Genomic DNA, 23017 nt, shown 5'->3' on the forward strand with positions numbered 1-23017 from the left:
CTAACAGGCCACTTGTTTTGAGTCATTGCTGAACTGAATGTTGTGATGCAAGTCCAAGAGGAGCAGCAAAGGGAAGGGCAGGGGATGGCAACATTTGCTGTTCTTGAGCTGACTTGACCACATCTTGCAATATGTTTTTATTTGCACAGTATATGAAGATAACCTGTTTTCTTTATTATATTAGGTATCTTAATGAAATTATGGGTATGAGTTATTATTAGATGGCAGCATTTATTTGTTTTATTAGCTAAATGACACAAGTGAAATTTCATTTTGAACTCAGTCATCATCTGTTAAACTGCTGGAGCAGTTCAATGATTGACTGCTACCATTACCCACTCCAGAATGAGCAAGAAAACCCACGAATTTTTGCCACAGAAGACTTGTTTCTGATGTTTTTATTGAGCACTGATGGGTAGGCAGTGAGTGAAGGGGATTTTCCTGCTCGTTTGACACTGCAGGAAGGAGACCAGCATCTTCTCACTGGATTTGTGCCTTGAAATGGCTGCAAAACCTTGACAGCTCCAGTGGGAGCTGCCTGTTTGTTCCCTGGCTGTGCCTCAGAGTTTCTGATGGGCAGGTAACCAGAGTCTGTGCTGGACAGGGAAACACTGCAGGTCTGGAGTCACAGCTCCAGCAGCCAGAGGAGAAACTCACTGAACCAGCAGCTCATCTGAGAGGGTGGAGAACAGAGGGGAACTTCCCTCTTATACAAATGCTCTCAGCATTGTGGAAATGTGAGTCCTGCATACTGTTAGACATCTATTAATTGCTATACTGGCTGTCTGTTGTAATTTTTTAAATTTACTTGCTTGAGTCTGCAAGAAATCAAACTTATATTTTTTTAATAATATGAAACACCTGAGTTCAGACCCTTAGAAGCAAAAATGATGCTTTCTGCCTTCACTAGACCTCTACCATAATTTTGAAATTAGAGGGAAATAACTAAAAGCCCAAAACAGCAATGCATGATGCTACTAAAGAGCAACAAATACCAAATGACCTGAGATAATTTGAGAGTTGACAAGCTGCAGTTCATCACCCCAGTATGTAAAAGGTAGGATACACATAGCAATATTACGTACTTTACACTTTCACATTTATTTTAAGGAATGGTGTCTTCAGCCAGAGGGTGCAAAAAATGGGATCCCACAAGCTGCACCTCCACTTGCTTCCACCTTTCTGTCACCTCCTCCTTTTGCTGGCAGAAATGTTCACAGTGAATCAAATTAACAAACTGATTTGGTAATAAAGTAACCTTTGTGAGGGGGCAGAGAGGTAATTTTTGCCCACATGGCTTTACAAAACTCTGCAAACACTTGTGCCAAGGAAGAGGTGGGAGATGGGGAATGTGTCTTTTGGCAGCAGTACTGACTTCTGCAGGTTTAAATTGTTCCTAAAACTATTACCTGAGATTTATATTAATAAGTGTAAAGCTTTCTTTAGAGCCTAAACAGCAGCACTTGGGTGTGTAATCTTTCACTGTGAGCAGAATAAGCTCCATCTAATTTATAAGCACATTGTTTGTTCCTCTGCAGTCACTATGTGGCTCTATCTCTTCCATTAAGTCAATAATCTCTATTCCATATAATGTGGGTATTCTAGTGTAAGGCAGGCAAGGAAGAAATCAGAGCTCTGTGTAATGACATTAAGCTTTTAGGTTACAGAGTAAAGGACTCACAGCTGCTTAACATATGCCCTCTGCCTGAACTCGCTTTATCACTTGGTATCTGACTGCTCTCAACATATAAAAAGTTGCTGTGATTGATAGTTGGTTATACAGTATTTGTCAGGGTGAACTGAATCATTATGTGTACAGATTCAGGAATACAGAAAAATAAAGCTGAAAGAAGAACAACAAAAACTCTGACATCTTTCCCATTCATTAAGCTTTCCTAAGGCAACTGTTTTTGTTTGCAGGAGTTAGTGGTTGCTGGTTTCTCTAACTAGCAATTGCTGAGTGATTTAGAGTACATCTCTGCTCTTTTGTTTGGATTTCATTTGCGAAACCATTTAGAGTTATAAAACTGTCAGCTTAAGAACATTCTATATATTTTGCCAGTGAGGGCTTCCTGTATGCAGAGTTTATGCATTTCTCTCCATTTTAGGTGCTGTTTGAATTCTCAGTTTATATCACTGTTGTTCTTTTTCTGGTTGTTCAGATAATTCCCACTGCCTTCTTTAGAACGGCAGGAATCCTTGAAGTAATTATGAAATTGCATCTCAGATCAGATATTGCTAACCACAACATCTCACCCTTGGCCAAACCTAGCCAGCAATGCAGTAATAGAATGTTCTGCTGATGCTTAAAAAAACTTGAAATTTAGAAACCCTGACTGCAACTAGAATTGAATCATGCACCTAAACATTAGAAAGCATAGACCAGAACTGTTAATTATGTTAATTACAGTAGTTAAACCATGGTGTGGTACCTTTCTAAACTCTCAGATGCCCTAAAATAACTACAAGCTAGTTGAAAAATGTTATGCAAATTTTTATTACCTACTACTTGGAGCTTTGCTCACTGTTCCTCTGCTGCAGAATTCCTTTGGTGGCTAAGCTCAGCTTTCCATTGTGTGGAAGCTGTAGGGCCCAGGTCTATCATCATTCTGCACAACCTCAATCTCTCCTGGCCTTGCTGCTGACCCTGTTTCATGCATTCTTTGTATTTATTTCAGATTTTCTATTCCTATTGTTCATAAGGTATGGCAGACTTAAGAAATGAAGTACTTAAGTTATATAAATGCGGCTGTGACAACTTTCTGTAACTTGAAAGTAGGAATCTATCATGAATTTTCACCACTTACTGTTCCTGGATGCTTGGTTGGTCATGAACATTGGGAGATAAGCCAGTGCTTCAAAACTGCTTTGGAATTTTTGGAGTCAGAAGTTTTTAAGGTTCAATGACAGATTTTATGAAAGCCTTAAATAACTGAAGAGGTCACTCAGTGAATCTGGAAGAATCTGTGCAGGAAGTTCAATGTTTTGTCTTTGCTATCTTAATAGAAAAACAGGTTCTGATTTTCCTGGCTTCCCTAATTTTTCCAGAGATCCCTGTTGTCCTTGACTTCACATTTCAGTAACCATGCTTCCTGCATCCCTGGCAGGAGATCTTATCTCCATTTTCCACCTTATGACCTTCCAGTACAATTTTAGCTCCCAGTAATGCAAGGGAAAGCATTATTTTTTAAAGAAAGTTTAAAAAAAAGAAAAGATAAGGAAATTTCTTTGTGAAACCTAATTTTTTTTTCTCCTTTGGAGACTGCAATTTTACTTAACATGTTTTAGGAAACATATTGACTTTTACTTCAGTCTTCAACAGAGAAGTATCATATCTGCTTGCTCATTTCACATTCACAATAATGGAATGTTTCTCATTAAGGCAGAATATTTTCATTTTAGTTTAATTTTTCTGTTTCGAAGTATATTTTATTGTTTGCAAATACAAAAAGAAATACAAAGCTTTTCTGTTGCCATTCAACAATGAATTATGACATCTTGGCTTTTTTCCAGACTACTTAATTTTTTACAATTTTGTTTTGAAGATCAGGATTTCCCTTGAGATGGACCTTCCATTTGCTGTTTCTCTCTCTCTTCCTTTGCTCTCCTTTTTAAAAGGAGATAAACTACTTCATAAACTACTTCACTTCCAAAGCTCTGCAGTCTAATCCCACTGTAGCCATTATCCCTGTGCACTATGGAAATGTTGACTCTTGGTTCAGCAACAACTCAAACATTTACCTTTGACCATCTGTGTTCTCTAATGGCCATCTCCAGTCCTGTGCTGCCCTGTGTGCCATGAAGAAGTTCCTTGTTGTTCCTATCTTAAAACTTTCTTTTGATCCCTGCAAAATTATGTGATAACAGAACAGGTATGTGATAAACTTAATCCTCCTGTTGCCGAGTCAGGCTTTCTTGTATTTCACATCTTATGCCATCTGTAGTTTTCCATTCTGTTTTGTACTTAACTTTGAAATTACGTGGGCAGCTGTTGCTTCCTGTTGTGTTTATACTTGGTTTATCAAAGATGTAAAATGTAAGTTCAGCAGGTAAAGCCTGGCTTTAAAACTATCATGAGTTGTAAATTCTGTCCATGTAGATTCTCTACTTCTTTTATAAATATGCTTAAGCTACTTATTATTGAAATGCAAATTAATACAATTTGATTTTAGGATAATTTTCTAGATGCCTTAATTCCAAAATAAGCAAACACTACCAACACCTTGTTTTGTGCTGCTTTTACAATGATGCTTTTCAGTGGGGTCTGCTGGAATACAAACAGGTTTTATGGAGCATTTTTACTAAACAGTCAACAGGTTTTAATTTAGCTTCTTAAATCATAATTGTTTTTCAATTTTCTGCTCTGCCTCACAAACGCATAATGAAGGCACACCTGATGCTATAAAAACCAGATGTCATTTCAGTATTTTCAGCTGTGTGATAAATTTGGAGAGCTTAAAAGTTGTTCTCACAGATGTATAGTTACCAGAGAGCTCGCAAGAACAGAAAGCATGGAGAGCATTGCTAAATAAATAGGATTTTCGAATGTGTTAGACTTTATTTTCAAAGACTTTCAAAATTATGGATGGAATCTTCTTAAGGAACTTTCAGGAGACCATTTTAAACTTACAAACAAATTCAAATTCTTTCTCCCTACCAGTCATGTGAAGTACCACTTTCACTTGCTCATGGGGATTTGAAGAGCAGCACGCAGACCTGAAGGAAAGTTTGATTGTGTAATTCATGCCAGCTCTTAAAAACATTCCTCCTTTACCATTGCCCTTGAGAAAGAACTTCTTAAAGCAGGATGTTCAGTGGCAACTGAACTGTGCCTGAAATACAGTTTTATAGTACTTGTTTCTTTAAATATTTTCAAATTCTGCATGCAGGTGTTCAAAGGTCTCCTAGTGGAATTGATATATATTTAGAGAAAGGATCATTTCACACAAATTAATTGTCACAATCTCAGTCATCCGTCTCTGGTTATCACTAGGCAGGAAGTCAAATGCAAAAATCAGTAATGCCCATCACATTTCTTCCTTATTTTGCTTAAGGTGAAAGGTGTCTCTCTTTTCACAGCCAGACTGAGGGTCCAGTTCTCTGTCTCCCAAACAATTTAGCTGATTTTAAAGCAAACCAAGAGGCAAGACCTGTGCTGAGCTTGTTGATCCCTTATGCTCGGGATGAAGGTGCAGGACAGTTGAGAGGCTGCTCATGTTCCAAGTGCTGCTGTGGGTGTCTATTTTAGGGTGACTGAATCATGAAATGATCACATTCTGCTAAAGAAATTAATCCTGCCCACTCCATTTCCCTGAGTGTCTTGGGTCTTGTTCTCACAAATTGAAAATTGCATGTTCCTGCCTACGTGTGCATGTGCAGCTGAGTGTATATAAATGCAGGTATGGATCAAACAAATTCTGCAATATTTTGCTTGGTTTTGAAGAAGATCTTGGTATAACTGAGTAAAACTGGTGCTGGTTTTTATTAAGAAATTGATGAAAAAAAGTTCTGTTAGGTCTGAGAGAATCTGGAGGGTTTGAGAGTAGTGTGTATGTCCCAGGACATTCATTCCCTGTATCTATGCATCCTGTTGACTCTGTAGCTGAAGACAGTGACAGCTTGTTAGTAAGGAGGTATGAAGTTTTTAATGGGTTTTGTTGACCTTGTTTTTAACAAAAAAATGTCTTCCCAAGTCAAATACAAGGATTCCTGTTTGAATTGTAGGGAAAACCACCTTTCCTATGGATCAATAACCATTTATTTTCTACTTAATATTTAATCTTCAGCTTCACTAATCTTTCCCATAAATAGCAAAAATGTACCTTCTCCAGCTGTATGTTAATTATGTTCCATTTTTAAGTCAGGATGGGTACATTACAGAGAAGCTGTCAATTTGAGGCTGAGCAAACTAAATATACTCAGCTGAGTGAATCCAGCACTGTGAACATGAACCACTGGTATAAATAGGAAAGGAGACACCTTGAAGCTTTACCATATTCAAGAAGTGTCAGGTCATGTTCATTTGAAAGGGATGGCAACACTCTTTTCCCCCCAGAGCAGGCATGAATATTGTTTCACAGAACACAGGCTGTCCAGGTGTTCAACAGACTCTCGTGTTTGCACCTTTAATGCTGAATTTCAGCATTTTTTGCATGGCCATTTAACTTGTTTTTATAATCCCAGATATTTTCCTGCATAAGGACTTAAATGGGAGATGTTAAAACAAAGTGTTTGTCCTTCCACATTTAAAATACTTCCATCTAGTTTTCTGACTCTTTCAAAACCCTATGGACTGTTTTCAAACAGCTCTTTTACCAACACGCATTGCTGTAAGGACAATTGCCATGAGCTATTAGGAGCTCTGATTATGATGAAGATGTGTTTCATTATTGAGGACAAAGTACTGCTGATGATACGAGACCTCCAAGACTGGTAGAAACATGAGAAATTGGTTCCCAATAGTTCTTTTCTTTTGTACCCGACTCAGCAAAGCAACATGGGATTCTTCCAGAGGCAGAGTCTGAAGGATAGGTCACTGTGCACAGAATCAGCTATAACAACATTGACAGGCCTGAAAAACCCTGGTATGACTGCTAGAATATCTGTATTTGATCACAGCTTCTGATAGAGAAAATACATTTCTTTCTATGTTGTGTGTTTGAAAAGAAGATATCCCATTAACAGTGGTCACTCGTGCCACTTGGCTTCTGAAAAATGCATCACTATGAACAAAAATATCCCACATTTTAAAGGTAATAATTCTATTTTTGCTGAGGGAGTAATGGGGAGGAATATCACTTGAGCTGGAGGATGTCAGTACAAGCAGTATGTGTTGTGTAAGTCCTACCTAAGCTTTCCTTGACTGAAGTGTTAAATAAAGACTTTAATGAGTTCCTCTGCATAAGGATAAATTTAGCTCCAAGAGCAGCGCAAAGCAGACTTGTTGATTGGTGTGGGAATGATTGCTGTGATTCCTGAGCTATGAAGGTGCTGTCATTTCTGCAAAGGATCTGTGCAGGGGAGGCAAAACAGGGAACTGACTCTGCAAAATGAACTGTGGGTCTGTGGGTATGCCCAGAACTCCACGTAGGATCCTATTCTATTATGAATCATAACTTTGCTTTTTTGTTGTAAATTATTGTTCTTTAATTACACCTTCACCTATAATTTTGTGATCATTTTGTGTGAAAGGTTTAAAACTGGATTAATAAATTAGTCTAGAAACTTCTTACTATTTAAATACTGCCTCAGCTATTTTTGTAGCTTTATTAGAACAGTTCATGCTTCAACTTATGGCATTTACTTTTTGGTCATGGTGGTGTTCTCCGGGTCATTCTTTAAGTGGGTGAGTCATCAGTTTCTGTGTGACATGTAAATAACAAAATGACCCTTTAAAGTGTGTGTTTTCCAAGGAAAGAGCAACACTGCACCTGCAGATGCACATCTGCACTTGCTGTCCTAAATTCCTGCATTCTGTCTGCTGGTACTGAGCTGGAGTCTCTTCTCTCTACCTTCAGACTTTGTGCCCTACAGGCTGTGGATAAAGAGGTTCTGAAACATTTAAGTGGAAGTGGAGGCATCCAGTCCCTCTCCAGCAGTGAGCATGTGTGTTGCTGTCAACATCTCATGATGACCAGCGTGAGGGGGACAAGCACTGTTGCTCTTGCTCCACAGGCACCTATTTATTATCTGTCCCAGTGAATTCCTGCCTCTGCTGGAGAAGAGATGGAGCTATCATTAGTTTTGCTTGCCTTGCGGAAGGCACCCTTTGATTTCACTCTCTGTGTCTCACTGAGGTCTACGTAAATCATCTGAAGTTGGCCAAAAACTTGAGAAGAATGTTGTGATCTACAGCTGTTATCTGTGCCTTCCCCATTTTTATTGGGGAAAAAGCCTGTTTGCATTAGGGTAACGGCAAATACACACGTGCTGCATAAACCTGGGTCGTTCCTAAATAATGTGCCAGAAATCCCCCTTGGCTGTGTTAACAACTAATTGCCAAGTTCTTTTTGACAAAACAATCAGCCTAGCCCCCGTGCATGCACTGCTGCGAGTCGCGGTGCAGAACAGCACATGGAACTCGGTGCAAGTATGTTCTGTATGTGGCTGCTATGGTGATTAAAATACATAAATAAAATAGATAAATATGGACCATATTAGAAATCCATTACTGGCGCTCTCTCAGATCTCAGGCAGCTCCAGCGTGCGGGGTCAGCCGTGCTCCCCTGCTCTGAGCGGGCCCGCGTGGAGCGGCAGCTCCTGGGGGGGCTGCACTTAAGCAATGGCCCTGTCCTACCTTGTCAGCTCGCAAATTCAACACAAAACGGGTAAACAAAGGGCTTTTGTGCACGGTTTATAGTTCAGTGAGGATTAGTGGCCTGACACGGTTCTCAGACGGGACAAGCTTAGCGTTAAGTCGCCCGAGGTTAACGAGGGCGGACGTGGGGCAGACTGTGCAGGCTGGAGCACAAGGGTCTCTGCGCTTTCGGACGCGGGACGGGGATTGTCAGGAGCAGGTTCTGCTTACCTGGGTCGGTGTGTCCGTCACGTGTCCCAGCGTTCCAGGAGCCTCAGGATGTGGATGATCTCAGGCACTTGCTCGCAGTCCGTCCCGCAGCTCCAGAGGTCCCCTCCGCCGGCTTGGACATCCTACCCTGTTCGTGGGCTCCGGCTGGATCGGATTCCTGCTTTGCTTCCCGCTCTCACCTTTTAGCATTCTCTGACCGTAAAATCCATCCCTTTCCTGAAATGCAGAGCGATGCACTTGTCCAATGAAGTTTTTCCAGGCGGGATTCAAATTCCGAACAAGCCTTTCATTTCCTCCGCGCTGGGGGGAGAGCGAAGGCAGGGAGGCGAAGGAAAGCGCTCGCTTCCTTTAAATCCCCACCAGCGTCTTCCCAGCGCTGGAAGCGAAGGAGCTTGTCATGGTGATCTTCGGAGTTTAACTTTAGAGGGGGAGGGAGAAAGTGGAAAGCAAACTGAATGCTGTAGTGGAGATTTCTCTCTTCCCCCACTGGGCCCCTTGCCGACTGTTTTTATTGATTTCAATCACTGGAGGCTCGCTGGCTCTCAGAAGAAACACTGTGTAATGTGTTCTTTCCTGGCTTTCATTAAAGAAACTCAATGCAGTGCGGTCACGCTGCCGAGCTCGCCTGGCAACCTGCCTACACCCTGTGGTACCTCTTTCATTGGAGGAGATCGAGCTCGTGGTTTGGGGTTGGTTTATTTATTTTTTTTCTAATTCTCCAGCAAGGATTTCAAAACAGCCTCTGCTCTGCTTCTACCTCCTCTCACAGCCCAAAGCCTTTTTAAGCCTCAGAAGAAATTGTCAGCACCACTAAAGGGGGCGACTTTGGTGGCAATGAAAGCGCCGAGTGCTGCGACAGTCTCGTGCTCCTGCTATTAAAATTCCTCTGCGTTTCTGGGGAGGGGTTAAAAGAGCTGTGTGTAAGCCACAGGGATGTGGATACAAATGATTTCCGAGGGGGTTCCTTTTTTTTTCTTTTTTTTTTTTTTCAGTTGTATGTTCTCCTGATTGCTTAACACGGTTTAATTAAGAGTAAGGGAGTAAGCAAAATCCTTCAGCAAATGTGTGAAAATTCCTGGCCGCACTGTAGCTGCAAATGAAGCAAAACTGCATTCCCCGAGTCTGCAGTTGTGGTGGTTCTCAAGTATTTCTGTTGTACTCAGGGCTCTGATACTGGTGGAGAAAAATGAGAAATACAATACGATCCTCATTTATGCCTCAGAACTTAATCTGCCAGAGCGCAGGAGTATGTACTTTATAGGAGTAACAGTCTATAAAGTGGAATTCAACAAGCTGCATTCTTTAAGTTGTGTATTCTGTGTGCCTGTAAATGCTTTCATGTAATTTAGTAAATTGTTCAATTTCTTCTTATTCAGCAGTTGCTAATGATAACACTTTATATGCTCTTCACAATTGGCTGTAAATCTGAGACATGCAAAGATCACACAGTCGTAAATTAAACCAGGTTTCAAGCTCATCAAGGTGCATCTATTCTAAATTACAGCTGCAAGTTTAGGGTGCTACCTGATCTCTTGTGTTCCTGAGATACTGTAGCTGTATACACAAGGAGGCTTTTTATTAAAAAAAACAAACAAAATCCCAACATTTACATGACCACAAAAAGAATCCTTTCCTGGAACAGAAAGATAAAAAGGCTGTTCTTACTTCAATCTGGTTTCCTGCAGAACTTGTTTGAGGCTTCTCTGCCTGGGTTGAATCTACAGAAAGCTTTCCTAATCAATTTAATATAAATTACTGCCAGTGTTTTTGTTGTGAGGAGTTGAGATTCTACAAACACCTTGCTTTTACCAAAAATGTTGTATTTTTCTTTGAGCAGTATATAATTTATAAAAGGTCTTCCTCTGTAAGTGCTACAGACATTGTATAAAGAGTACTTCTGCATGTTGCTTTTCATTTAAAAGTCGCTTTCTGCACAATAATGAAATTTCAAATGCCCTCTCTGGTCATACTTCTTCTTTTCATGGAATGCTAAGTAGTAGAAAATAATTATTTAAATTTAGTATGGCCTTGAACTGTTTTATGCAAATTCTCTAGCTGTAGTTGTAGCACAACCCTTTGGCCAGCCTTGGATAGTAAATAATTTGTCAATCTTTCTTTTATGAACCTTTTGTCTAAGGGTCTGCCAGCCTTTCTTCTCTGTGGGTTTTGATCTGTGTTTATAGATTCCGCTTTTTGTTTTTAGGCTGGCAGATGGCCAGTTATTTATCTGGGTTCATGTGCATTGTGTGAGGCAGAAACAGGACGTTTTGCATGCTGATGTTGTCCACGGGGCATTTGGGGGGCAAAAGGCTGCTCCTAAGCAGAAGCCATTACATGATGTGTCAGTAGCTCTTGGTCAGTGAACAAAGCCCCTTTTGACGTTCTCTATGTTAAAAGTTATGAAATAACATGAGCTTCATGAACAAACAAGGTGATACAATGCTCCTACTATGAAATAAGCCATATAATCCATTTCCCCTCCATTTTGAACTCTCCGGAGTTCAAAAATTTGACGCCCTTTTTATATGTTTGTCACTGTTATTTAATTCTTTCAATTTCTGCTGTTGCTTGCCTTGTTGTTGTACAGACTTCTTGTGCTGTGCTGGAGAAAAGGATAAAAGGATATTGGTTTTGGAGGAGCTGAATTTACTGCTTCTAATAAATAGTGAATTTGGTGTTGTGGAATGGTTTGTGGTTCCTTCTATAGGTTTGGCAGCAAAGCCAAAACCCTGATCGGGCAGGAAGTTCAGACCTACAGAGACGAATCCCAAAGGCAGAATGTCATAGATGGGGGTTCTGTTCAGTGTGGCAATTCCTCAGAGTTTCTGACTCTGCCAACATTATTCTGTGCTGGCTATGGACAGCCAGGGGTGCAAATGTGGGAATTTTGAAGGACTGAGGAGGAGGAGCAGAAGACTTTGGGAGATATCTTCAGTTCTACTTAAGTGTGAGGCCATCAAGGACTGGAAGCAAATATAAAAATGCACTTAGTGCTCTGTGGAAGCACAACACAATTAGTTTGCTGTTATTAGTGCTGTTATTCCCTTCTTGGTGCTGCTTGCTCAGCTATTGCAGTTCATAGTCCCCTGGGAGTAGAAGCTTTTATGCAGATACAAAAACTGCCCTCAGAAACAACACTTATTTGGTTCTGCCACTCTCATTGCAGCAAAAAAAAAGAGTCAGGTACCTTCAAGAGAACCTGTACATCTTTTTGCTGGTTTTTCTTACAGTTCTAGTTGTATTTCTCTGTTCTGTATTGCTTAGCAGGGCTGCTTTATAGTATTAAACTCTTCCTGTCTGTGTGAGCTGGCTCCCCATTTATGACTGTAAGCTCACTTCTAAGGATCATTTATAAAATGTTTCAAATTTGTGCAATATTTCCAGATTACAAAGAATGATGGAAAACTTCAACTGGTATCTAAAAGTGATACAGCTGAAGCCTGCAGCTATTTTGAGTCAGATGTCTTGGACTATTTAGAGCACATTGCTATATTTACACACAGTTCAGAAAGTTGGAGACTGGCATTGATGAAAGGCAGTGTGTTGGCACCCCCAGCACTTTGCCAGCAGATGGACATGGTATGATACAAACTTTGGGAATTTGCTTGCTCATATCCCTGTGCCTGTGCAAAGCTGACATGGGCTTTTATGAGCGTAAGTGTGAAAGATTTGGGGTCTGCCTTTCACTCAAAAAATGGCATCCAGTGGCAATATCCCTTTTAGCACCTTTTCAGGCCTTCTGGAAGGTTTACAAGTGGAAGACTCCCACCTCCTTAATCACAAGAAAACACTGGCTCTCCTCTGAATGTCATTCATTCAAGTGTGCTGACCTGGCCTGACCTTGTTTAGGTTGAGATCTAATGAGCCCACAACCCGAGGTGGTGTGGTAGCTCTCAGCAGGCTTTGCAAATAAGCAAGTGCTGTTTTTCTGTGTGCATGTGGTTTAAATTTATCATGTCAATAAACAAGTGTCTCACATGCTCAAATGGGGACTTTACAATGTTGTAGTTAAGGCTAAATTGTAGCACTACAAATTGTGATGTCACTTTATAAATATAGAAGGAGACAACCTGGAATATTTATGACCTCAAAACAATGAAGTCCTGTTGGTTGGGTTTTTTAGTTTAAATAATGACATAACACCAAAACTCTTAATCCAAATGGGTCACAAACATCTTCCAGATGAACAGTCGCACTAATGGTTTGGGGAAAACAAAATTAAAATCTCAGGCTGTTGATTTAAGGAAAGGAGAGGAGCATCAATAGATTAATAAATAATAAATACAGCTAGGATTTAAATTCTAGTGGAAGGTTTGGTTTTGTTTTCTTTCAAATTGCCAGGTTTGGGGGAAGGTTTTTTTAAATAGAAATTGCTGTTAAATTACCCTCACTGATAAGATCACCCTCAGCTTCAGTAGGGACTATACCAAATGTAGTGAACCAAATGTAGGTATTTTCTGAAGTGCATAAAACCTCAGGTTTTCAAATTAAAAACCAGTCTAGGAGAGACTGTGGCACATCCTATTAAATTAACCAAGTTGACACGGATGGATAAAAGTATATTTGGAACTGGGCAAGTTGTTTGAGGCCTCTGTCAGTACCTGTGCTGGGAGTCCCAGGCTGATGGATCCATTTTCCCTGGCTGATGCTGTGGGGCAGCAGGAGGTGCCTCCAGCTGTAAATCCCAACCCGTTCCTGCCAGGACAGCCCTGCAGGAGAACAATGCTCTTGTGTCACACAGCCCACAGCCCATCCATGCTGGAAACAAACTTTGTTAGGGCTTGGTATTTACGTTGGGACCTACACAGAGGGAGCAACTTGTTTTGTTTTTGATGGAGCGGTCAGGGAGAAGGATAAAAAGCTTTTTGATAATGCGAGGAATGTGGGGAAGGGGGGAAGGGAAGTTACCAAGATATGCATTTACTGTAAGTATGAAGAAGCAGAGGCTTCTTTATCAGACTGCCTCTAATGATGTGCCACAGTCACTTTATTTGAAAGCTTCATGGCTTATAGAAAAGTAAACAAATTCATTACATTATTTTTAAAAGAAGATTAACTGTAGTGTGTCGTCTGTTGGACAGCTGCTGTAGTAATCTTTTACAAACACTTTATAAATGACCACCCTCAGTGTTTTCTAGGGCTTTGTGTGGCTGGATTGTTATTTTAGTAAGTACCAGGGTGGCTTTTCAAATGAAAACGTTGTTTCCTGTGTAACAATTCAATTCTACCTTCGCCCTAAATATTATTTTGTTCTCAGCATGAACTATAAAATGTCTTCTATACTAATGCAACATATGTTGCCTTTTTGCATGTGTTTTAATAAATGCTGGCCTTTTCGTAAAAGTACTTTAAAAGTATTTTAAACAAGAAAAAGCAGCTCCACTTTAGTGTCCTACTTCCATTAGTTCTGATTTCTGCTTTCTTAACCTTTCTTCAGTCTGTGAAAACACCAAGTTGAAAAGATGAGTCAGAGTCAGCTTAGATGATAGGTGAATTGACACTGAACAAATGTTTTAACCCCAACAGGAGTCTTTGGCAAATAAGATTGTATTCAGGTATTGCTTTGTTTAACATTCTTTGGTTGAATGTCAGCAAGAATAACATTATTAACTCTGTGTCTGGATTTGTGTTTCAAAGCCCTTGACTGACACAAATTAATTTAACACCAAGGATTTGTGAACTTATAAAGTGGTTTTAACCACTCTTGCCATAAAGCAGTTATCTTCTCGTGCATTCAGGTTCCAGTTACAGATTCTTTGACCAGATGAGGGGGCAGCAGGAAGAATAGGAAGAGCATTTCCTTCTCACCCAGTTGGCCTCCATGGGTGTCCCAGGCTCTAGCAGAGGACCATACCTGGCAATTACCTCCCTCAGACATCTGGGAATGCCTGGAATGAATCTCATCTTGCTTTGGAGCAGCATTTTATTTCTACACAACATAATCTCACACTGGATTTTGCAGGATAAACACAATGTTTATAATCAGATAAACTATTTAAAGCTCTTCATGTGTATGTAAAATATTTATTTTTGGGTTATACTGATGCATATATTTATGGTAATATGGTTTTAGATGTGAATAATTAACTGTTCTGTCTGCAAACCTAAAGAAATAGCAACCTTTGTGAGATATGTATCTGTGTATGTCTATTGAAGATTGTGCATATGTTTCCTCAAGATTGCTGAAGGATCTCCAAGAGATCTTGCATGAAGGAGGGAGTTGTCACATCTTTGCCCTTGGCATAATTGAGATGAAGCCTCTGCATGGCAGACAGAGGTTCTCTCAGTCCAGGGAAGTGTGTGGTTACGCAGCAAACACAAACTGAGGATCCTCAGGAAACCTTACTGCTCCCACTGAAATGTGTGTGTGCTGAAAAATCATCCAAACCCTCCATCCACTGTGAAACAGCCTCTGCTGATCACATCCCTCCTCAGGATTGAGTGTGGGAGAGCAAACAGCACAAGAAGTGTTAGAAATGGTGTTTAATACATAGGTGGAAGTTTCCTGTGGTACTCAGAGCAGCATCAACATTTATAGGGCAGTTTGACAGATCCTGAGTGCAGCATTTGCAGTTTTGGGAGTTTGGCACAGCAGAGAGGTGATGGAAGTACGGTGACCAGTAAAAATATGAAACCTGAACCTTCTGGTTTTAAATATTACCTGTGCCCTTTAATTACATTTATTCATGTTTTGTTCACTTTCCTATAGAAAGGTAAACACTTCATTTAAATGTTAATTATTTCAGGCTACAAAAGAAGAGGAAGAGCTTATTGCAGAGGAAGAGGAAGAGCTTACTCCAGAGGAAAAGAGGAAACTGGAAAGAAAATTAAAAAAAGAGCGCAAGAAGAAGGAGAAACAGCTGATGAGAGAAGCTGGAATCCCCATAAAAAAGGTGGAGCTCAAAAAGCCATCGGGATGTGAGCGAGCTCTGGCCTATTTAACCAGGTAAGAACAGTAAAACCTCTGCAAGGTGCTGCCTACACAAGTGAGCTGTAAACCAGTAACCCAGAGCAAGCTGTACCAAGCAATAACACATTAAAAGAAATTGCTGCAGTCAAGCACTAAGTTAATGTTTCATCTCAGTTGACACCCTGGAGGACAGTTGATCACCCCATTGTGTTTCTATTACAGCAACAGCAGAGAGGAGTTAAGTATGGTGCAAACATTTTATAGAAAGGCAGCTCCTGTCCTGAAGATCTTATTGTTATATAAATATCATGGGCTTAGCTGCACTTACAGAGATGAAAGGCACATTCCAAAAAAGATTGGGTTGAGAAAATGAGTTTTGTTTCTTGAGTGTTCTGTTCTAGGCAAAGGACTTCCAGTTGCTCTCTTTATATAAGCAAATTCCATGGAGTGGTTAAGCATTACAGAGTCTGAATTCACCCACCTGCAGTATGTTTGGATATTTGTATATTAAGATGGGATTTTGCCACTATTTTAAAGTTAATAGTGTACAATAACTGATTTTTGCATACCAAAGCGTACAGCAAGTATAGTGGCTGATTTCAGATTTTTAGCAATCCCTTTATCCAGTTAGCACACTTATAAGAAGACTTAAAATTCCAGCATAAAGCAAAGTCTGTGCTTAAACTAAAGAACTGCAGTAAAGCACTCAGGGTACCCCACAGACAGTAAAGAGGTCATGTACAAACAGGAAGATAATGTTTATTTTTTTTCCAAACTACAAAATATACCCTGGCTGTAAGACCTCCAGAAGACTGGCATGTTACAAATAGTGGGTTACCACATGGAATTAATCCAGCGTTGCATCCCTGCCTGTGCTCAAAACTGAAGCATCCAGACTGTCTGAATTGTTACTTACCACTCGCAGTGGGGAGGGAGGAAATTAATTGCATTCCAGGCAAAGGGACATGTGCATTTTTGTTACATAACCCTCAGCATGCAGAGATAGCAAAATGACAATAATATTTTTGATCTGGAAAACAGCTGGAGCAGTTCACCACTGGTTTGAACTGCAAATGGATTGACAGATAGCTTTGAACCCTCTGCTCAGCCTGCTCTCTGCTATGTGTGCTCTGGTAAATGGTGGATCTCCAGATAATGCGTTTCAGGTTTGCAAAGTAAAGGAACAAGCTGTAGGGTTTTGCTTGTCATTCCACTGTTATCTGTATGGATTTTTGCCTTGTTACATGGGAGAATATGAAATTATATTTGAACTAATATTTGAACAAATTTGATTCTAGAGTTTCACTTAACCTGTACCAAATTACCCTGAAATAGAAAACCAGCTCTGTCATTTGGTCTTATCATACAGAGTCTGTGGGTTGTATGTGCAGCAATAGGTTGTGAGGGATTATTTCAGCAACAGACAGTTTGAATTTTGTTGACTTAACAGGGGTAGTCATAAGATGCTGAATTGCCAGGCAAACATAGCCATAATAACCATTCTAGCCCCAAATGTGCCTGGACCATCTTGAACCATTATTAATTATAGAAAAACAGCTTACAGTTATAGTAGAAGAGTCCTCTTACACCTCAGACCTTTTTTTCAACCCAGTAAGACTGCAAAAGGAAAAAACAACTGGATTTAAATGAATCCAAGAAGTAATAGACTAGCTGGGGAAGGGAGACAAAAATCCAGGCTTTGGAAATCTACTGCAAGCTCTCCAGCATATTGAGTGGGTGAAGGATTTCAGTCTACATGCTTTTGCAGGGCTACAGGCATGAATAATCTGTGGGAGGATAAGTAAATCTTATAGATGCAAGAAATTAATATAATTGGAAGTAAACAAAAGAGTGCTGTGTGTTTGTGTTTTGCCCCACCCACAATAAAAGCCTTCCATGGCAGAAGTGTGGGTAAGTGAAGTGGCATCTGAGCTGCCTGATGGCATGTGCAGCTCCTGTAGCACAGGTGGAGCTCAGTGTACCATATGATAACTGGAACTGTCATTTTTATTTATTGAGGGACTGCTTGCAGCAGGAGAGCACAGCTGTACAGACCTGTGCCTCGTGCTGTCAGTCCAGGGGAGTTAATGAAGAGAGCATTGATGGCAGGAATCGGGCACACAGTGTGCAGGGCAGGGCTGCTCACTGCATCCTGGCTTCCTGCTGCTTGCAGAGCAGCCCTGCAGCAGTGCAGCCCTGCAGCAGTGCAGCCCTGCAGCAGGGCAGCAGGATTCCAAGGGCTGCACCAAGGCCCTGGCTCCCCTTGGCAGCACTGCCAACCTTTGCCCCCACTGCTGGGGTGCCCACTGCTGGCACAGTGTGCCACAAGCTGGGCAGGTCTTCCAGTTCTCCAGCTTTGTAATTTGATTCTAAAAACAAATGGTCCTTCATGCTTTCCAGTCTCCAGAGGGATCAAATTATCATTTTATTGGAAGGCCATCCTAGCTGGGAGAGGATTTTTCACCAAGGCCTGGCCACATGCAGCAGCAGCTGATGCCAGCTCAAACTGCAGCCCCCAGCTACTACACCTGAGGAGCTGAAGGGTCTCCCCTGTGAGCTGGGTGACTTTGATAGCCCAGATCAGCTCCTTGCTCATTTGAGTGAAACCAGGCTGAGCATGACCAGATTTACACTCCTGATGGAGGAAAAGCAGCCAAATTACTCCTGTTTTTTTCCCCCCTTCTCTCACTTTCTCTTGGCCTCTGTGAAAGAGGGAGAGAAAAAAGATTTTGCTTTACCAATTTTTATCTCATCTTTTCCTTGGTGAGATGAGTTCAGGTGGTTCCCAGCACAGTTCTCTTCCAAGGCAGCAGCTGGCAGAGAAAAGTTACTGCTGTCAGATCCTCAGCTAGCCCAGGGAGCACACAGGAAGATCTGAAGATAGAGAGAGGATTAAAAGTAGGGAGTTGAACCACAAAGTTATAAAACTCTGAAGAAAAAAAAAAAAAGTGAAATAATGGAAAAACCCCAGAGTGGTACTGAACAGAAGGAAAAAACCCCAATTACTTCAGAGGAATAGGGAAAAGCAGGAGTGATGAAGTATTAGTGGCTAAATAAGGTACACAAATCTCTTCCTTTTAATGATGACATGCCTTGTTCCTTTATGATGGTAAGTGATGATTCAGATTTAAAGGGAATACTCCATTGTCTGCTTAATGTGATTCTTGGAAAATCTAGAACAAAAATTCGTCCTTTTCTGAGCATTAGGCAACGTCAAGTGAAAAGATGTTGCAATTCCAGAGAATGGTAATTAGGTTTAATTATAACCTAACTGACCTTCTGTGGTGTTAAAATGTTGGCAGAACTTGTTTGTCTTGGCAAGCCACCCTCTCCTGGAAGCTGCTGTTCTTGTGTTTGGCTTGGAAAGTTCATTGCCATATGGATCTGCACCTATGGATTTCTCCATCACGCATCAAAGGAATAGAGAGAGATCTGAAAAAACCTCACTAAAGGAATGTGAAACTACAAGATTCACATCATCTGAAGTAGAAATAATAGATAATATTATCTGCATGTGTGCTGTGAATTACCTAAGCCTTGCAGTACTGTTTATCATGTACTAAAATTTGAAAAACAAGGTGCTGAAGTACAATTATTTTTAAAATTATTTATGCCATACTGTTAGTATTTGTCACTTTTCTTTATAGAGATCTTATTTTTCTCATTGCCTAATTTGAATTCAGGCAAGATTCAAAGAATGTCAGAGATTTCCTTAAAGTAAAAAGATGCTTCTAGAATAATACAAACCAAGGGCATGTTACAGAAACAGAAAAGTGAGAGACAGGCAGAATTTCCCATGGCGTGAGGAAATCATCTGACTCTGCAGGTCCCAGGGTGGTTTTTGCTGAGTGTGGTGGCAGCACTGCTGACAGCCCTGGACAACCCAGGGCAGTTGTTTATCTGCTGGCTTTGCACAATGGAAACAGATGCTGGTCCTCAGTCAAACTTTATTACAAACAGTGCCAAGCCTGGGAGATTTTAAAGTTGAAATGTTGTTCTTCCTCTCAAAGAATACAGAAATTTGAGAGCTGTTGCTGGAAGCATTTTTTTATAGTTTGCTATTTTTCTAATGCATGTAATATATAGATGTAGAAATAGAAATAAAATGTAGAAAGCATATCAAGTCTTTACTCCCTCTGGAGCAGAGGCTGTCTTGAGAAGGGAATCAAGAGGTGGATTAGTGTTCACTCTGAAGTTTCTGATTTTTGAAGGAGCCAGGAGATGCTGGTGCAGGGCTGTAAAGTGGCAGCAACATCTGACATTTGTGGCCAAACAACTCAGATGATGGTGGCCCTTCAGGAAATCACAGACCCATTCATCCAACCCCTCCTGGGGCAGGTGATTCCATTGAAGGAGCTTCTGCACAAACACAACCATGCTCATTAATGTTAAAAACAGTTTCTAGTTTTAAAGCACCTTGAGTGGGCTTGTGTCACATTTAGTTTCCTTTGTTGATTCATAATGTTTTGAAGTTGTTTTACTTCTCACAGGTTACTTTTTCAGCCAGGGTCAGTGATGGCTTTTGACACTTGATTCTGAATTTAAATAATTTTCATTGCTGCTGGTCTATATCGATATGAATTTCAAACTTGTCACTGATGTTGATGTTTCACCATCAACAGCTTAAGCTTTCAGATACAAAGAGTAACTGATAAACTAAAAATCTAAACATACACAGGTCTTTTTTTATTCCTTCCAGAGACTGACTCCTTGGGTTGAATGGCAACTAACTTTAGCATTTAATGGCATTTCTCTTTCCCCTGCTCTCCAAAACTGAGATCAAGTTTCCTTCCTGATTGCAAGGTGCAGCATATATCTAAGCTCATCATTTATCTTGAATTACATAAAATATTGGAGAACTGCTCAAGTAATGAATCTCAATTAGCTGGTAACAAAAATAGTGTGTGAACTTAAGAGAAAGTGTTGTAATTAGACACAGCAGTGTTCCTGAATTCCCTTAACAATTGGGGCTTTAAGGTGTCTTCAAAGAGCAGCAATTCCTCAAAGATTAGGGGCATAGTGAAGGGGAATAGTTTTGCTTTAATAATCCCAGGGTTATTTTTTAAAGGTTCTGGGGCAAGCATTAACTATGGATGTAATTAATCTATTCCTACATGCTTTTAGTCATTTTGTCATATTCATTAGTTCTGCAAGAAGCCTCATGAATCCAGAGTCAGATACAGGATAATTTGCATTTGGGGTTGTTCTGTTTTATATGGACTTGGGCAGGCACTTGCTGCTATCTGATTTCAAAGACTTGAACTTTTCCTAATACTCTAGAGATCAGTGAATTTTTTTTAGCACTTCTCCAAGTTTCTATATTGCTTGACTTCTAATTTTTACCAGGGCCTGGCCTGCCTCTAAGTGTGATTCCTCTCCTCAACCTAAAGCAGCGTGTCTGTAAAGCTGCAAGTTTTCCATTTGATGTTGAGAAAATGAGATCTCCCTCATTTTAAAGGCAGCCACTGTCTCTGTTGGTGGCAAAGGAGTCTCAGCTTGCTGAGAGTGAGTTACCTTGTCATTATCCTACACTCCCTTGTGTAACTTCATCTGATGAAGCCACCTCAGTTTGTTTGCAGTTCCCTAGCAGCCCTGACATTACTCACAAGCTCTACAAAGCTCTCTGGTGCAATGCCCACACCTTTCCTATTTTTAGGGTGTGGGTATGCCAGCAGTTATTCTGGTGGGGGTAGGTGGAGGGGGTGTATTCCCTCCACAGATTTTGTGCTGCTTAGAGCTATCCTGTTCTCATGCTCAAGCACATCACCTTCTGCAGAAGTCTAAGCTTGCTGGTAGGGTATATGAAGCAGAAGAATTGTTCTGCTGTGTTGGACCTGTTATTAAGCAAGGTTTTTTAAACCATAGTGTTGCCCCACAGTTCATAAATAATTTCTCCCATGCTGGTGTTTCCATCCTGCTGGTGGCTGAGTGGGTTTCTCAGTCTCACTGCCCCTCCAGTGAAGCAGCACATCATGATCCTTCCTTTCCTGCTGCTCCTTCCAGTCCCTGATGTGCTCTGTTGCTGTTCTTTGAACTCCTGTGCCTGTGATCCTCCTGGAATGTGACACCTGGAAACAAATGTGGTTTTACTGGAGCTGCCTTCCACCAGAAGGGACTGGGGGTCTGTGATTCCTCCCTGCTCGTTCTCACTCTGGCTTTGCTTTGTGGGCAACAGCATTGGATTCATCTTTGAGCCATAGAACGTAGACATTTCACATTGAATTTCCTGAACAGGAAAAGATTTTTCTTTTTCCCCTCAAACTATTATTGAGTTTTGTGTAAATGACAGTGTTGGCATTTAGAATATAGTGGCATTTAGAATATACCACTATAGCTGTAACACATTTTTCAGGGTTTCTCATCCTTCTTCAGCCTTGCTGCAGCAAGTCAGATGCACTCCTGTTTCAGAGTTGGCTTTTTGATACCCATTTCCAGGTATCAGTGTTCTCATTATCCTCTGATTATTCAAACTGTGCATTTAGGATTCTGTGACTGTCACATTACACTCTCAGTAACAGCACTATTCAGCTTCTGCCTGTTTAATCAAGATGTCTGGTGGCAGCCTGAGTCGATGATTTTCATTCCCTGTGATAGAGTCATTGACTTCTGGATTCACTTTTCTGTGTCTTGATGGCAAGTGATATGTAGATATGTGTTGGAGACATGCCAGTGTTTTTCTAACCCCCACATGACATCCACAGGATGTCAGATTGTGCAGAAATTGCTTTTAAACTCTTATTAACTTCTTGCTGGGTTAGCTGCTTTTTATGGTTCTAATACAACAATTTCACTGCTTTGCAAGAGCACATGAATATTTTGCTCTTAATTTAGTGAGATCATGCAGATTGCTGTTCCTTATCTATATCTCTGGTCTTTTTCCATTTATAAATAATACAGCTCTCCAGAGTGAGTGAGCCAGACTCTGTGTGAAGAGTGCTCACCAAAAGAAAGGTCTTCCATTCAAATCCAATTTTGCAATGCAGATGGTGAAGAGATGCCTGCACTGGCGCTGAACAGCAGACAGTGCTTGTGCAGGAATACTTGGCTCTGGAAACTGAATAACCAGGTTAACACTCAGATGAGGCTGAATGAAGAAGCTGTGGCTCTCTGCAGATGAGAGGCACTGCATGTTGCTGATTTATAAATGACAACACTTCTAAGCCAGAGTGAGCACTGAGGCTTCTTGAGCTGCTGCTGAAGATAAACTTGTCAGTTCAAGGTAATGCTGACAAATAATATCATTTACTAAACAGTCTAAAAACAGCAACAAAAAGAAAGGACATCAACAACAACCCCCCTTTTAAGTGGCTCAGAGCCAATCTTAGCTATTTTTACCAAGAATTTCTGGGAAGAAAACAGACCTTAGCAATATATTCTGGGTATCTGTAATACTATCCTGGAAATGCTCCAGATGGACAGAATTCCTGTGTAAAATAATTTCATTCTCATAATCTCTAGCAAGTCCTCTCCACAGTTGTGGATTGAATTATGAAGATCCTAGGTACTTACAGATATTTTTTAATGTATTTTGCCATATCCAGCTTGTTGAATAAGCAGCTCTGGTTCCTAGAGACAAAATA

The 23017-nt window shown here is 40.6% G+C and overlaps 2 protein-coding genes across 2 annotated transcripts in view; one reads left to right on the top strand and one right to left on the bottom strand.

The window, feature by feature from the left end:
- GPR146 (G protein-coupled receptor 146) overlaps positions 1-9090 on the bottom strand; it is a 48719-nt gene extending 39629 nt beyond the window's left edge. The window contains exon 1 of the mRNA XM_059484121.1: positions 8528-9090. The gene's annotated coding sequence lies outside the window, so the exon portion shown is untranslated. The remainder of the gene's footprint in view (positions 1-8527) is intronic.
- The window catches only part of C17H7orf50 (chromosome 17 C7orf50 homolog), a 119583-nt gene that overhangs the window by 79926 nt on the left and 16640 nt on the right, over positions 1-23017 (top strand). Inside the window, exon 3 of the mRNA XM_059484126.1 lies at positions 15274-15473. Coding sequence (XP_059340109.1) covers positions 15274-15473 — 200 coding nt within the window. The remainder of the gene's footprint in view (positions 1-15273; positions 15474-23017) is intronic.

The sequence above is a fragment of the Ammospiza nelsoni genome, chromosome 17, assembly GCF_027579445.1.
Source record: "Ammospiza nelsoni isolate bAmmNel1 chromosome 17, bAmmNel1.pri, whole genome shotgun sequence".
NCBI classification, from domain to species: Eukaryota; Metazoa; Chordata; class Aves; order Passeriformes; family Passerellidae; genus Ammospiza; species Ammospiza nelsoni.